Here is a 17,359-nt window from a genome sequence, read left to right on the forward strand (position 1 = left end):
GTATCGAACCTTATGGTACTGGGTTTATCTTAATCTATTACTCCATTTATTATGCAGAGCATAATTTATAATATAATAAGTGATTAATATTATAATAAATAGTATATATAAATCATAACTTTAAAAATATAATGCTAAATAACATTATAAGCCGCGTTGGGTTATTATTACCTTAGATGAAAGTTGAGGTTTTACCCGCTGTTGATAAGCCGCGGAAGTCCCATAAGAAAGGAAAGTTTGGAGAGAGAAAAGAGGGTGGTGTTTTCAAGTTATTCAAAATTCCTCCTCCTCCTTCAATCATTTCATTTCCAACTCACGCCCACACACACTCTTTCTAATAAACATAACTTCGCCCACACTCTTCTTCACAGTAATAAACAACTTCTCTAATTCTCAAAATTCACTGCCACCAAAATTGCCGTGCGCCGCCGCCGGTGCTACCTATTGTCACCTGGATCTGACGCAATGACTCCGCGTGGCTGACTCATTCCACGCAACTCGCAAGTAATAATTAAAAGTTAGAGAGAAGAGAACAAAGCCGCCTTTTTTACTTTTTCCCTTTCGTTTTCATTGACCTTTTCCCAATCCAAGTTGTACTACTACTAAATATTCTCTCCTTTACTTTATTCTAATTAATTGAGAGAGAAGAAAGAGATTTAAAAAAAAAAATAGAGATGTATGGGGTGGCTCCGCCCAACAGTTCAGATTCCGGCGGTGGTGCCGCCGATCAGTCCGCCTTTATCCGGACTTATCAGGCCTGGAAAGGCAGCAATGTAAGTGATTCACCTTTTCCCTCTGCTCTTCTATTATGTAGGTTTCCTATTGAGTATTGCTTGAATCTCAGATTTTCTTTTGCAAGTTCATAATTTATTTTTATGAGTCTCAATTATCGAATGAGCATTTAATGTTTGATATTTTTGGAATTATTTTCGTAATACTTTATAAATGTTAGCTGAGTCATCTCTTAGAAGTACATAACATAAAACCAGAAGAGCATAATTGCTGTAAAGTTGACTCTAATAAAAGAATACACATCAATGATGCATTTGTAGACTCCAAAACCAAACTTTCCTCATATATTCCTATGAGATTCTTTTGGACAAACTAAAGTTCCCATTAACATTCTTAATTTGAAAAAAAAAAACGATTGTGTATGTAACTTTTTCATGAATTTTCTGCAAAATATGGCAAATCAGGTAAAGACAAATACCTTAAGTTGAAATCCCAGGATGAAAGAAGAAAAAGAAGCAATTGAGGAAAGCAGAAATTAATGCATTAATTTTAAAACTCTACATAACTTTGAGATGCCTCAATATTCTGTTGCTGTTAAATAGAAGCAAAGTTCAAACTTAATTGGAGTTTACTCGCCTGTGTTCCTCAAGGATACATCTCCGTGGATGATATAGTGAGATACTAGTAAATATTAACAGAAGTTTTTTCTCTTTGCTTTCTGAAGACATTTACTGTTAACAACTTAACATGCTCTCCAAATTAGATGTGTAGTTGCTAAAATTCGACATTTTCTACCAATTAAAGAGTTCTTTAGGTAACATCTAGTGATTGCGCACTTTTCTTGACATTATTGCCTCTTCATTGTGCAGAAATTTATTCTTCAAGGAAGGTTTATCTTTGGGCCTGATGTGAGGTCGGTCTTTATGACCATCTTCCTTATTGTTGCCCCGGTTGCTGTTTTTTGTGTCTTTGTTGCGAGGAAAATGGTGGATGATTTTGCTGGTGACTGGGGGTGGTCAATCATGATCGCCGCTGTTGTTTTCACAGTTTATGTAAGTGTTTGTTTTTTGCTTCTGCTTCCACTGACTACGTTATTTTTAAAGTATAGTTTTATGGCTATATTAGCCTTCTCAATAGCGAGATAATAAATTATTCCAAAAACTTGACTACCTTTCCCTTGTTTGTGCAAATGTTGTGTGTTTTACTCTGGCTATTTCCTTTTCTTGCTTGCATAATTTTCATTCAATTTGGGCATTGAATGGTGAAAGAGTAGTTCCTTCTCAAAAAAAAATGGTGAATGAGTAGTCTGGGAGTTCATAGGTGACAAACATCTTTATTTTGGATCGGCAGTTGGACTGGATATGGTATGTGGCAGAAAGCCTTTGTGATCGTGATGATTTAAGAATTTTGATCTGAATACATCGATCTTCTGCATTTATTAACTTTGTAGCTCGGACGACATTTTAGATCAAGAATTGCCGAGGACTTGGCTCTTTTGATTGGTGATGCACTGTTATAAAAAGTGATTGGATCGATAGTTATGTGAAATCCATCGACTCAAAAAAAGAGATCGGAGATGTGGCCAGAAGGGCAGATATATTTTGAAAATGTATTGGGTTTGAAATATTTAGTTCATGCTCCACCATTTTATTCTGGCTGCACAAACTGAAGTACTGAACCATTACCCTTGACAAATAGATATTGTTTCCTCAAGAGTGTTTACAAGGCTATTTCTAATGTTGATTGGCAATTGAGATCTTCTGAGCAACAAGAGGCATCACGTGATGTTGCCATTGTCCATCCATTCAAACCAAGTGAAAGTCCTCTTACGAGAGCCTGATGGATTTTGTATTGTCTCACTGTAATTTAGAAACTAGGAATGAGAGAGCGATTTTGGGCCTATATGGTGAACAAGATTTATGCTTTGCCGGGCAAGGGAATGATAGAGGAACTGTGGAACTCTTATGCTAGTACATATAAAAGCTGCTGACAATTTGTCAGAATCAAGCTGGCATGTTGAGTTGATGACGAAGTTTAGAAAAAAGGGTGAAGATTGAATAGTTGGAATCTGGAGTAGTAAAGTATCACTGATACTTTCTTGTGACAAAAGATACGATTCTTAACCCTTTCATGTCTATGATCAACACTCTCCAGCTAAAGTAGGCTTTGAATGAGAACAGAGACTGGGTATTGTGTGAAGATTGAGCAATGAGAGTTCTGAATTGGGTCTTATAAAAAAAAATCTGAATTTGTAAGTACTTGTTCTCTGGTGAACTGGCTGAACTTCAAATTCGTTTTCCTTCTGCCACTTCTTCAGGTTTTTAAGCAGAAGAAATCAATTGCCAGGAGTTCTAAAAGTTTGTCCTTTGTTCTCCAAGTTCACTTTTAAAGAATGACATTTGAGATATTCTTGACCAATCGCTTGGGCAAATGACTTTTGAAAGAGAATCAACAAATTCCTTAAGGAACCCAGGGAATCAGGAGGACAAGAATTACAGTTAAAAGCAGTAATCCTTGCATCTTGTCTTGTTCTTACATTAGTCTGTTCATGATGGAGAATGTTAAGTTGCTTGTATTTTCTTTGCCGTACAAGGGAATGAATCTAGGTTCTTGCAGTCTTATGAATTCCTTGTAGATATTGCATGAAGGTGGGCGACCTTTATTTTCTCGAGTACCCCATGAAGCAGATAACCTTCTCAATTCTTAGTAAGGAAATTTTTTACAATGTTCAGGCTAAACTTTTTAAGATAAATGAACTATGAATGGGTGGTTTTTACCGTAATCTCTTTTGTTTTACGGCTACAAAGCATGTACATTTATGAGTCGATATGAAGTAATCGATATTTTCTTTCCAAAGGTCTTAGTCCTTCTTCTACTGACTTCTGGAAGAGATCCCGGTATAATTCCTCGCAATCCTCATCCTCCAGAACCAGAAAACTTTGAAGGAAGTGCTCAAGCTGGACCTGGTCAAACCCCACAATTACGTTTGCCCCGCATCAAGGATGTGAATGTCAATGGAATAACTGTAAAGTCCAAATATTGTGATACATGCATGCTGTACAGGCCTCCACGTTGTTCACACTGCTCAATTTGTAACAACTGTGTCGAACGTTTCGACCATCACTGCCCCTGGGTCGGACAATGTATTGGACTGGTGAGTACCTCATTTTAAATTCAAACATCTTCTTTTGCCATTAAAAGCTGTCTCAAAGAAATGCTTTTTCACTTTGACCTTGATACTACAATGCATTCATGACTTTCCTCCTTTAGTTATCCTCTCAATCCATGGTTCTGTATTATACGGGTGTTGGTCATTGATTTTTTCATTATCTAGTATTAGTTTGATGTATGAAGGTACATTGGCACATTTCTTTCACCTTTAGTTTGTTTTTTTCTTATTCTTAAATTTCTCAGGACATGCACAACTAAGTTCATCGTCATGTGAAACCATGTCCTGCATAACTGCGCTATCGCGTGCCCTTTCCAAAATTCATAGAAGTTCTCCCCTAAATTCATAGAACTTCTCCCCTAAAAGCATGTTTCTGGGTCGTCTTCTTCCTCCTTAAGGTTAGCTAGAACAACTCATGAAAGAGCTGCCAGTGCTTCCATTTACATTTTCTTCCCTGCACTCTTCGGGCTAAGGGTGCTGGTCAGTTATTGAGTGATGTGTATATCATTCAACTCTCCATAGCTGATATTGCCCATTCTTGCAATTCCGTGCACTGCTCAAGTATTAACGACTAAGCATATTTGATGTTTTTCTTCGCACTGAGAATCTTTGTAACAAAATGGGTTTGTTAATTTTTGAGGTATCAGTCTACTAAACAATTCCAAAATGAGTGGATTTTGCTGGAGAATGGTCTTTATTTTTCATTAATTGTTTTACAAAAACTTTTAAGTCGAGACCTTTTCTGATTGTGATGATTCTGTAGATTTTCCCTTTAATCTTAACCCCGTTAGGACATCTTGATCTTGAAGCTGTGGTTTTGTAAGTACTTTAGAACTTGTATTAGACTCCTGCTTTTATATTTTCATGGCAGATGTTATGCTGTTCTGACAGCAAAGGTTTACTTCTATAATGCCTGAGCTTTCAGAGAAAGTTTCTGTAATGTTGTTGTTCGTGTCTTGGCTTTCTAACTCTAACCATATTATGTTTGTTGGTGCAGAGGAATTACCGTTTCTTCTTCATGTTTGTCTTCTCAACAACACTTCTTTGCATATACGTGCACGGCTTTTGCTGGGTCTACATTAAAAGGATCATGGATGGTGAGCAGACCTCAATCTGGAAGGCAATGGCCAAGACTCCTGCTTCTATTGTGCTTATCATTTATACATTTATATCAGTTTGGTTTGTTGGTGGCCTGACCGTCTTCCATCTGTATCTTATTGGCACAAATCAGGTAATGTTTTGTTCTTTAAATTACTCCCCTTGTTTTTTCTAGGCAAAGGGGAAAACTTACCCTCATGCACTAGTTCTCTAACATGTAAATTTCGGAGATTGAAGTACCAATTTTTTTTTTTGACATTTGAATCTTCTGTGTGCTTGCAGTCAACGTATGAGAATTTCAGATATCGGTATGATCGTCGAGTCAACCCATTTAACAAAGGTGTACTTCATAATTTCTTGGAGATATTCTGCACTAGTATACCTCCTTCCAAGAACAACTTCAGGGCCAAAGTGGCAAGAGAACCTGGGATAGCACCTCGTGAAGTAGGAGGTGGTTTTGTTAGTCCAAACTTGGAGAAAACAATGAGTGATTTAGAAAGGGGAAGGAAGCCTGCTTGGCATGAGCCAGCAACAGGAGGAAATGAATTTGAAGGACAACCTAGAAATGACAATCAACTAGATAAGGACGAGGAGCTATCAGTTATATCCTCAGAGCTAAGTGGTGCCACATTGGCAGATGGGCGTAGTATACTACACCCGAGGCGCTCTAGTTGGGGAAGAAGAAGTGGGACCTTGGAAATACCACCTGATGTAGTTGCTATGGCATCTGAGATTGGAGACTCAAATCGGATAACTGGCAGCGATGGTGCTTTCCCAACTGAAAACGGGCAATAGTTGTTGACCTGGGCGCTGTTACAATTATTGTAAAAGAACTGACAAGTGTAAAGATCATTAGCCAACGGTGATGGAGTTTATGGGTGGGATCAACCACTGTGAACTTAATCTTCCAGGCTTCTCTGTGTGTATATTATTTTCTTTCTCTTTTTCTTTTTGGGGTTTTAATTTTCTTTTCTTATGTGAAGGCAACCAAAATTCTTTGCGCTGTGTTTATTTTGCAAGGGATACTTGGAAGAAATGATTCCTGCAATTCATGGTCTTCTCCGTTCCCAATTTCTCATATTCATCAAGTTCCTCCTTATGCTTCCCATCTCTTTTCTCTTCTCTTTTTTGCTCAGTTGATTTGTTATAGATTCCCAACCTATGGTCCAGTCACTTTTTTAAAAAAATCGAACAATTTATGATAATATAATTCCAGCTTAGAATAAAAGCTTTTCAGAAATGATTCAATTTCATTTGAGAACTTCACTTTTCCCTATAAATTCACTGTTTTCTTGTTTGTTTTAGATATTCAACGCAAAAGGCACCTTGCACATGTTTTTGTTAATTTGTCAGCTGTATTCCTTGTAATACTGGGTGAAATTTAAAAATAGCCAGATTTACAACCGGTCGTTCAAAAATAGCCCAGTTTCAAAAGTAATTGAAATTTAGCCACTTTTTATGTAAAGATAAATTTGAGCGAAAACATTGTTCAAATCCTGAAAAATACGCCAGTATACTCCAGCATAAGTTTACTTGAACTCCAGCATATTATACTCGAGTTCCAGGATAAGTATGTTGGAACTCCAGCATAATATGATGGAGTTCCAGCATAAGTAAACTAGAACTCCAGCATAATATACTGGAGTTCCAACAAGTATAACGGTCCAGCATAATATGCTGGAGTTCATACACAGGTGCACCGAACTCCAGTATATTATGCTGGACCGATCTCTATTGCAGCAAAATAGTGGCTATTTTTTATTGACTTGGTAAACGCTGACTATTTTTGAATGACCAGAAAACTGGCTATACCATGCTATTTTTATTATAATATTCGACTTAACACATTTGACCCTGAATTAAGCAATGTGTTTGCTTTTACAAGGACTAAAAGCACACAAATAATGTAACTCTTTTGAAACATTATATTATTTGTGTTGGAAAAAAAAAAAAAAACAGAGCGCACCTTTACTCTCGCTCTGTCAATGTTAGGGTTTATGTTACTGGCAACAATATACAGCTTATTTCACTACAAGCAAAAGGAACAAAATTCATTTAGCCTTGGCTGTTGACATATTTCATGAGAATTTACTAGTAGTTTGATTTTTGAGGGAAGGTGGACTGGGATGTAGGTCCTCGCTCATGAAGAGGAGAAAATGAGTAAAATAAAAATGAGAGCATCTCTGCATTTCGTAAAATTATATCATCAGTAACACCACATCAATAGTATTTAAAAGCAAGAAAAAAATTACAAGTCTCTTTCAAATATCTTTGAGCAAAGGAATCAAAAGGATTATCATATCCATTTTATAAGGCTAATTCTTCTTCAGTGCATGCTCTGGAACCGTTTCATAATGATCGCGCTCATCTCCATATAGCGTTGTGCACAGTGGGCTAAACAATTAGATTCACTAGAGCTAAACTTGCTTCCAGGAGTACCGGTAACGCATTTGTCCCAGCAGGAACTTGTAAGCTTTGCAACTACTTCCTTGAGCATGGCCCTTTCCTTCTCTTCCTGCATAAATGAAGAAATCAGGTGCAAATATTAGAAAGCCACAAGACACAAAGAGCAAAACCGGGAACTGCCATTTTGTTAAAACCCAATATGAAAGTAGGGGCAACTAAATCAAATCAAGCAACTAAGTAGTCATGCAATGTCTTCTGACTTCTTCCAACACATCTAGGAAAATAGCAATGGTGATACATTTCTCGACGTATCAAAACAATATAGTAAGCCAGGGAAACTTTGATACTCGATAATATAATAAAAACAATAATAAGTGGGAAGACAGACAATAGATTAAAGACAAACCTAAAACTGTGTGTACTGTTGGACTGACACACTGGAAAAATCTGAGGGCACTTGAAACAATTTCCTCAGTAATGAGCTTAAGTAACAAGTGTTTTATACCTAGAATGTTTCTGCTTTCTCTGTTTCCTCTTTCTAGTTGTAAGGAGGCAGTTAAAATGTTCTCATATGGAGTGAGACTTTTGAATCTTGTAACTGGTTAATATAACATTCCAAGAAACCAGTAAACAGTATTATGTTGAACACAATAGGTGTCTGTTCAATTTTTCTGTGCACTTTTACTTCTTCTCTTTAATCCCTCAATGTCAGAGAAATTTTAAGAAAGGGAAAACAATCATTTTGGCAGCTTATAAAGGTAAAGGAAATGAAGAAGGAAGTCGGCTGGGAAGTGGATGAAGGATTTCTGAAAGAAAAGTTTTTACTGCAATTATTTTCCTCTAAAAAATGGTATATCTTTCAGTAAGCATATTGACTAGGTTATAACATCTAGTAGGGGGTACAAGTAACGAGTAAATGACAATGTGGAAAGTTGCCTAAAATGGCTGGGTAATATCCTATTCACACCTTAATATGCATCAGTATGTAGATATGACACAAGGATGAATGAATGTGCTAACAGGAAATGCGGTAGGCTAAAATCACATCAATAGAGTTGTGTCAAAAGACCTGCAATCTATCGGAAGAAGCAAAAGATCCATAATGATAATACTAACTAGTTGAATTTAACGCCTAACCGCTGTTATTACACATTAGTGTTCAGCGTTGCCAACGAGTCCTATTTGTTTCATTAACTATATGTATAGCAGTATAAGAATGAGTTTAAGATTTAAAGAACGTTATGTTTAGACAATTTTGCTCTAAAATACAAATTCTATACTATATTAAAAGCACAAAGCCCCTTGGGCTATGGTTCCTGCTTGTATTTTGTGGTGTATATGGACCAAAAGGAATCAAAGATGCTTTGATGGGATCTCAACTGCCAATCATTCTCTTAAAGCCAAATGTTTAGTTAATCTTTTTAGTTGGGTTAATCTTACCCCTATTTATAACCCTAAATCCTTTTTGGAATTTATCAGCTCCTTAGTCTTATGATAGATCTTTTGTTAATATTTTTGGGTTGATACTTTCTGTTTCTTTGTAACATCTGCATCTTCTTGATGCCTTTTGTTAATAATATTCACTTACTTCATCAAAAAGGCACAAAGCCCCTGCTGGAATATTGTTATCTTTTTTACCCTTAGTAGGTGAATCCTAAGTTGGATATAATTGTAATTGTAATATAAATTTTTATTTTCGGGAAAAAATAAAAACTGCGGTGTATTTAGGTTTTTCTTGTTTAGGATTAGGATTCTTTAATACTGTGTGGCTTTCCATTAGCTTTAGGATTCTTTAGGTTTTTCTTTGTTAAGGATTCTATAGTTGTATCTTTTCTTTGTTTAGGATTAGGATTCACTTTAGGATTCTGGAATACAACAACAATAACGAACCCATTGTAATCCCACAAGTGAGGCCTGGGGAGGATAATAATGTGTACGCAGACCTTACCCCACCTTGTGAAGATAGAGAGATTGTTTCGGATAGACCCTCGGCTCAAGGAACAGTGACAAGGAAGCAACCAACAATAACAACAACAAGAAAAGAACAAAAAATAAAATAAAAAATAAAGACAAAACGTGTAATAACAAAGATCTAGAGATAAGAAATACAAGAATAGTACTAATTCTACTGGAAAGAATGACACGTGTAATAAAAAGATCTAGGAATAAGAAAATATATGAATATTACTAATACTATCGGTAAGACTAAGAGAATCCCTCATCTACCTATCAACATGCGAACCCATTCTGACCTCCACACCTTTCCATCGAGGGAAGAAGAATATTAAAATCAAAACAATTTAGAACAAGGAGAAGCTGCGACAACTTCCATAAAAGAAGTCAATATTCTACATTCTTTATCATAAACTCTTGATAGTATCGACGTAAAGGTAAACTTTCAAACAAGTAGTATTCTTTAAGTTATAGTATCGACATCCTTGTGATTTGAGGTAAACTTTCTAATTACCTGCCGTCTGTTCTTTAAGTCATGTAATAATAGACATTTGTATATAATTGATAAATAATTGTAAATTGAAAGGTTGTCAATTGTGATTTTTGTTTACAATGTTATCATATACACCCATCAGTTTAAAACGGATTTATTTACAATTTATTGTACAAGTTATTTGGGTCATTGCATTTGTAGCGAAAAATTGGTTATGCATTCTAACTCATATCTATTGAAGTCTTATTAATTCAAGATTACTTTTGCTCTATGTTTTACAATTATAAATTACACCAAACTACAGACAAGAATATGCATATCCGACAAATTACACCAAACTACAGACAAGATTAAACCAAAAAGATCAAAGATCAAAGTAATAATTTCCCTACCCATTAAGTCACTCAAACAAATATCCACAAAAAGAAGCATAATCTGTCTGAATCAATCCTTCTAAAACCAGTGCAGCAGAGACTCAGAGTAGCTTTACGAATATATAATGCCCAAATAAATTTTCAAAATATTATGCCAAAAGACTGTTCATAGGCTAGATCAGTTTACGAATATCAAAGCATAAACTATAAGGAACCAAAAAAAATAGATAAGTGAATACACATAAAATAAAACTGTTCATGATTGAAACTTACACTGAGAAATTGCTGCAATTCGGGAGAGCTTAGGGCTGATGGATCCATGGAACTTTTGGTTTACGAATGCTATTTTCTGGTTCTCGCGGAGAAGAGTAAAGATTTCTTGACTAAAACCTTAGGTAAAACCCTAACAAAAGTCGGTTGAAGCCGACGGGTTATATGAGATGGGCTATAATTGGATACCAGAACTAGGACAGGCCCGTTTTCCTACCAAATTCGGATTATTAGCCCACTGTTATCTGTTACGCATAAGCCTGCTAAGGGTTTTTTGTTGGGCAAGTTACATGACCCGTCCGCAAAAATTACATAAAATATACTTTTTCTAGCTATATATATATATATATATATATATATATATATATATATATATATATATATATATATATATAGTATACTAGTATAATTTCAGTTCATAATTTTGATAATACCGTAACAACATAGGTTTGCAGAATAAGAAAGAGAGAGTACCGAGTAGGATTTTACGACATAAGACTTTAATCACAACAAATTTTTACCACAAAATTTTTATATTTTTACCTTATAAATTTTACCGTACCATAAAATTATTGACTATTATAGATTTTTAATTATATACTTATTTTTATTGACTTTATATGATAGATCTTGAGTGAAGAGCACTGAGTAGGATCTTACAATATATAAAATAAAAATAAAAATTTAATGCCTATTAATTTCCCGAGCTATAATCCAGAACTATTTGCTAGAAGCCTAAACACAAGTTTAGAAGAGTTTAAGCTAGACATAGAAACCAGATTTTACTCGATAACAGATTTAGCCATACATTTTATATATCTAAAACAAAATAAGAGAATCTGTTCAGACCTATAAAGAAAACAACTTCATTTGATAATTTTACTATTATCATATCATCAACCATACCATCTAAGAAGAATTATATAATTTTATTTTATCTAGGAATTTTATTTTATCTTGGGGGCATTCCGAGAAATATATAAGTATAGAAGGGGTACATGAAAATATGTAGTTTTCCTATATATATATATATATTACTGAATTATTTATGGGAACGATTATAATGTGTGGTTTCCCTTTTCTGTTTTAAAGCATAGAAGGTGTCATTATCTTTGAAGAATTCTTTTTTCTCGAGTGATTTTGAAGAATTTGTTAGACACTACGAAGCAATTAACCTAATTTGGATATTTTTTATCGCCTGTTTAATTTACTTTAGATTTAGTTACATGTGGAGATAATACGGTTAAAACTTGAAGTGATGCTGCTCATTAAATTCTTCGTTAGACAAAAATATATTTCTGAATTATATATATATATATATATATTGACAATATAAAAAGATTTCAAACTGTATTTTTTAGTTTACTAACAACAACAAGCCATTTCATGTTCTATAGGTTACTACTCCATGTTTTCTATCAATGATACTTATAATTGGATTTTAAGTACCTTGAATGTGTAGAATTAATTTCTTTACCCTATTAGTGTCCATAATTTTAACTATTTAAATTGAATACACTTTGGATATATCATTTCAAATTAGTTGCAATTTGATAGTTGTACATTCTAATCCTATCAAAAAGTTATTAGATCTTCTACTTTACCTTCTCATATGTATTATTCACGAGCCTGACTCATGTTAAATTTAAGAGGTAAAAGCAATCTGCATATCATTTTTTCACAAACAAAAAATGCAGTTCCTTTTGTTTTTTACTAACAAGTTCGACAAACCAAAATGTAGAATAAATTTTGCTTATGTAAAGCTCTATTGTATATCTTAATTAAAAGGTAACCAACCATCTAATGATGGCTTTTCCTTTAAATTATCTTTCTTTCTTTTTCCTTTTTGCCCCCTATGGAGGGATATTTATGTCCTATTTCCAGTGGAATGACAACTTAATGTTGTCCCGTCAATGAAATTTTCCTAGCCTCGGAAGGAACTGACAAAGAAAGAGAGAAAAAGAAATGCTTTTAGAATATTCTACAAGTTCGAGGTTAAGAAACAAAAGAACTTAAATTAGAGTTTAACTTTTATATATCGACATTTATAAAATAATTTTTACTCACTAAAAAGATAACTATTGAAATCGTTCATAAGCAGAGTAAAATTCTTTGTTCGGATAAAAACTCAACTCATTACATTATCAGCTTATGTAAGTTAAATTAAATAAATTATATCCATGCATGAAATCAGCCACAAGGGAGCTGACTTTTATGAAGAAAAGATCTTTTGGAGAAACAAAAGCTAAGCAACATCTTCTCAACGAAGCAAAGCACCTATCCATTTCCAAATCAGTCAATTGGCCCTCTCACTCCTTCTACCTCTCTATCTTTTCTTAGGATATATCTTTGCCTTTTTTTTCTCAAAGCAAAAAAAGCATATAGCTTTTTCTTCCTTTCTTTTATTACTTTCGAGCCAAAAGATTTTCAAAAAACAACCCTGACGAAAAGAAATTACACTAATTCACTGTACCAGATTTCTCTCTGCCGAATTCTCACTAATTAATCAATTAATAATTAGTGAGGCAATTATAACAAGGAAGATGTGGAGGGATGAGCTTTTTAAGTCAGAATTCCAATATCAAATTAAAGTGAAAGACTATATATCTATTAGTAATTCAAAAGTAAACACTATTATGACATGAGATTGTTTCTTAATGCAATCTGAACTTCTTTTCTTTTTTATTGGTCCAAAATTGACCTTACTTGCATGATATCTTTTATCTCCTTCCACATATTCAAGCTAATAGAAGTAAATACATATTGATAATTACGTGTTAATATTTCAAACTGAAATTCGTCTTATCGAGTAATACGTAGGCCATCTTTTCACACTTGAAACCTTTACACACATTTCTACTGAACTTCAAATAACAGTATATTCATATGAGTATATTTTTGGGATGAATAGAACAATAAGAAAGCACAGAACAAAATTTAATTTAATTTTATTTAACAGTATCAATTAAATTTGTATTTCTCCTTGTATTTGGAATTGAAATTTGGGACAGACCCTCTGTTATTTTGGCAATTCCTTATTTTTATTACAATTTACATTGCGTAGTGTGGTCATATGTTTATTTCCTTGCTATGTAAGAAAGAAAACTGTGAGTAAAATAAAGAAAATAATGAAAGATATATACTTATATATCTGTAAACGTGAAAATAGAGATAGGGGGCTAAGCATGCACTATTGATGGTTTGCTTTACTGCTTTTGATTGCTTTATAAGTTTTGAGAAAGAAAAAAACAAGGCATTTGTTTACATGGGTTATGACTCAATTGTGTCCAAAATGCAGTCACAATAAAGTAAACCTTACCACGTCCTAAATACACGAGGGCATGAAACTTTATCGGGCTCGTGCATCTCTTTTTCTTTTCTAATTATAATAGTTTATATGTTGGATTAATAGTCAATTCAAGAGCAAATGTCAAACGTTGCAAGTGAGCCAGTCGTTGCTTTTATGACTCTTTAGTTTTTTTCGCTTGCTTTTGAAATATAAAGTTAGAAAAGATTAATCTTTGTTATTGTTGTCAACAAACAATTTCTACGCATGATCATTTTTATTTATTCTTTTTTTTAACCTAATTTTATTTATATTATAGGAGTGACATTTTGGTTTTTTGTTGAGTTTTTAAAATGTTAGGTAGGAAACGACTTCCAAACGCTTTAACTAGACAGTCTATAGATAATCTACTATAACGTAAAAAGAATGGAATGATTGAACAAGAATTTAACGGCTTTTTTCTTCCTTTTTCTGTTCACCTTTGAATTTTAAATTTTATACACCTTTAAAGCAAAAATAGAAGTTTTACCAATGAATTAAAGCTCAATCCATAAGAGTAAATGGATAAATAAATCTATGGAATTGCCTAACTAGCATCTAGTTCCCAATAAAAGAAGAACTAAAAGCATAATCTGAAGCTAGTGTATTTCATGTGTAGGGATTCTATTCCCCTTATTTGGTATAGGAACTTCCTTTTGTTTGTCCGCTTTTATTACAAGCTACTAGTATTACATTGTGTGCCGCGACTTCCATGCAAAGTTTTTGCTTCTCTTTGAAGTTTTAAGGAAGACATAAAAGATTAACTCATGCAAAAGTTACCCAATTTTCAGAAAGGAAAAGAGAGAGCATAGTATATATATATAGTTATCTATTTGATTATAGATTTAACCATATACCATGTTACACTAATTCATCTTATTTTAACATGTCATAACTAGTAATCTTGCCATATTATTCTTCATATTACTAATATCATTTTTAATGAGTAATATATATCTCTAATTATCTTTTATATTCAAAAACGGCAGCTCGGTGCACTAAGTTCCTGCTATGCGCGGGGTCCAGGGAAGAGCCGGACTATAAGGGTCTATTGTATGCAGACTTACAATGCATTTCTGCAAGAGGCAGTTTCCACTGCTTGAACCTGTGACCTCCTGGTCATATGACAACAACTATATTAGTTACGACAAGGCTCCCCTTCTATCTTTTTCATAATTTATAATATTGGTTTTTGATATTATCAGTGTATATATATATATATATATATATATATATATATATATATATATATATATATATATATAGAAGGAAAATTAAAGGGAATTGGGAGCTTAGTTGGTGTTGACATATGTGCTGCATGAACTTCAATTAGAAGTATTCGCAAGGAATCGTAAGGATTAAGAGTTCAAACTTGACTTACTTTTAATTTAAAAAGAAAAGATACTTTTGTCTCATGATCAGAAAGGGTCCCACTCGTAAGAAGATAAAATTAGCTGCGTATAGAATCCCTTTCAATTTCATTGGATCTTACTATAAATAGTCAATATTACTGCTACGTCTACTCACTACTCTTCCTTCCTTAATTCTCTCTGGTATTCATTAATTTCCATCTCAAACACTCAAAAGCTTGAGAGAGATATACAGTGCATAAATTAAGTGGAAGATTAATTTATGGACAAGTTCAACTTCGTAAAAGATGGAGCCATAAAACTGCCTCCAGGTTTTCGATTTCAGCCAACTGAAGAAGAGATTGTGTTTCAATACTTGATTCGCAAAACATTTTCTTGCCCCTTACCTGCTTCTATCATTCCTGAAATCAATATTTGCAAGCACGACCCCTGGGATTTGCCTGGTAATTAACTTCACTCCCCCTTTATTTCTTTCCTACTTCCCTTTTTCCATACTTTCTTCATTTTTCTTTTTCCAAAAGTTAAATTCTTTGCGGTGATTGTTAATAGTTACATAAGAAAATTAAATTAACTCGGTACATAGTTTGAAAGAATTGTCCATTCGGTTGGATACTTCATTTTACCAATTAAATTCAAAACTTGCTAATCGTACGTGCATGCATAGGGATATATAGTTTGCTTATAATCTTATTACTACTTATTGATAGAAGAAGTACTAGAAAATATGGCTAAGAAAACATCTTGATGAGGATAAAAGAGTTTTATTCCTAAACTTAACTTTCAAGAATAGTTTAGGGTAAAAAAATTCCATCACATACAGTATGAGACTTAATTACCTATATATATTTGATGATATACAGGTGATATAGAGCAGGATAGATATTTCTTCAGCAACAAGGAAGCTAAATACAGGAATGGTAATCGCTCCAACAGGGCAACTTCAAGTGGCTGTTGGAAACCAACTGGTTTAGACAAACAAATTACATGCTCAAAAAGAAAGCCAATTCTTGGGATGAAGAAAACTCTAGTTTTCTACAAAGGAAAGAGTTCTCATGCTTCTAGAACTGAATGGATTATGCATGAATATCGCCTTGTTCTCCCCAAAAATCAACCCTTCAATTTCCACCATTTCAAGAAATCCTCTCAGGTAATATAATGCTCCATTTGGCCATTTTCATTTCTAGTAGTATAAGTTTTAGAAAGGGAGCCTTGGGTAACTGGTAAGTTACTGCCATGTGACGTGTTGCAAGCCGTGAAAACAGTCTCTTGCATAAATGCAGGGTAAGGGTGCATACAATAGACCCTTAGCTTGTGGTCCGGCTCTTCCCCGAATCCCAGCGAGAGCTTAGTGCACCGGGCTGCTCTTTTATAAGTTTAAAACTAAAAAAGACTATTAATATATGTCAAATGTTTTACTTGAATTTAATATCATTTTCTTTGCAATTGCAGAGTTCTATGGTTCAAATTGGAAATTGGGTACTTTGTCATATATTCATGAAAAGAAGAAATGGAAAATGTGATCAAGACATTCTAGAGGCTGATCATCAGCATGTCCAAACACCAAAACAGACATTGTATTATGATTTTATGAGAGAAGATTTGAGTTATAGAGCAATTTCCTCTTGCTCTTCTTCTTTGAGTAATGATGATTCAAGTGAGGTTTCTTCAAGTCCAAGTGGTCTAGTAGAGCATGAAGAAGCTAGCAATCGAGCTCTTTGATATACTTTCATTTTCTGATTGATGCAATAATTAATATATTTTGTTCTTTTTCCCTTTTTAACACGGGAAATTAACCGTGGTCCTAGCTACTTACTCTTCACGTGACTCAAACCTTCTGACGTACCAGTTGATGGTAGATCGAGTTAGTTTATTTTCTTTCTATCGCAGAAATATTCAACATTGACAAATGGTTATTTAGTCCACATATGCTTCATTAAGAGTGAGTATATATATCTTTTATGTTGTATATTTCGCCAGCTTTAGCACGTCTTTAATCATTTAGAATAATTAAAAGTTAAATTCGTTCATAACGCTAACTTATTATACTGTAAAAAAATACACGTACACATGGTGCTTGAGTTCATTTTTAATTATCGGAAAAAGAATCCACTTTTGTTGCTTACTCTCAAAATTTAATGAAGTAATGAAATCCTTCTGAGTTCATAACAA

At 33.9% G+C, this 17,359-nt stretch overlaps 3 protein-coding genes across 3 annotated transcripts; 2 read left to right on the forward strand and 1 right to left on the reverse strand.

Annotated features, from left to right (window-relative positions):
• The first annotated feature begins 299 nt into the window (after positions 1-299).
• Positions 300-6,077, forward strand: LOC104219803 (probable protein S-acyltransferase 7). The gene is made up of 5 exons (XM_009770543.2): positions 300-773; positions 1,602-1,784; positions 3,590-3,886; positions 4,899-5,132; positions 5,282-6,077. Exons 1-5 carry the CDS (start codon positions 675-677, stop codon positions 5,792-5,794), a joined length of 1,326 nt encoding a protein of 441 aa, XP_009768845.1. The 5' UTR covers positions 300-674; the 3' UTR covers positions 5,795-6,077.
• A 1,083-nt stretch (positions 6,078-7,160) lies between these two features.
• On the reverse strand, positions 7,161-10,640 carry LOC104219804 (mitochondrial import inner membrane translocase subunit TIM8). The gene is made up of 2 exons (XM_009770544.2): positions 10,499-10,640; positions 7,161-7,514 (listed from the first exon to the last, which is right to left on the reverse strand). Exons 1-2 carry the CDS (start codon positions 10,544-10,546, stop codon positions 7,326-7,328), a joined length of 237 nt encoding a protein of 78 aa, XP_009768846.1. The 5' UTR covers positions 10,547-10,640; the 3' UTR covers positions 7,161-7,325.
• Positions 10,641-15,349: 4,709 nt separating this feature from the next.
• LOC104219805 (NAC domain-containing protein 83) lies at positions 15,350-17,107 on the forward strand. The gene is made up of 3 exons (XM_009770545.2): positions 15,350-15,633; positions 16,051-16,337; positions 16,640-17,107. Exons 1-3 carry the CDS (start codon positions 15,453-15,455, stop codon positions 16,907-16,909), a joined length of 738 nt encoding a protein of 245 aa, XP_009768847.1. The 5' UTR covers positions 15,350-15,452; the 3' UTR covers positions 16,910-17,107.
• The last annotated feature ends 252 nt before the right edge of the window (positions 17,108-17,359 follow it).

Source organism: Nicotiana sylvestris, chromosome 3, assembly GCF_000393655.2.
Source record: "Nicotiana sylvestris chromosome 3, ASM39365v2, whole genome shotgun sequence".
Taxonomy (NCBI): Eukaryota; Viridiplantae; Streptophyta; class Magnoliopsida; order Solanales; family Solanaceae; genus Nicotiana; species Nicotiana sylvestris.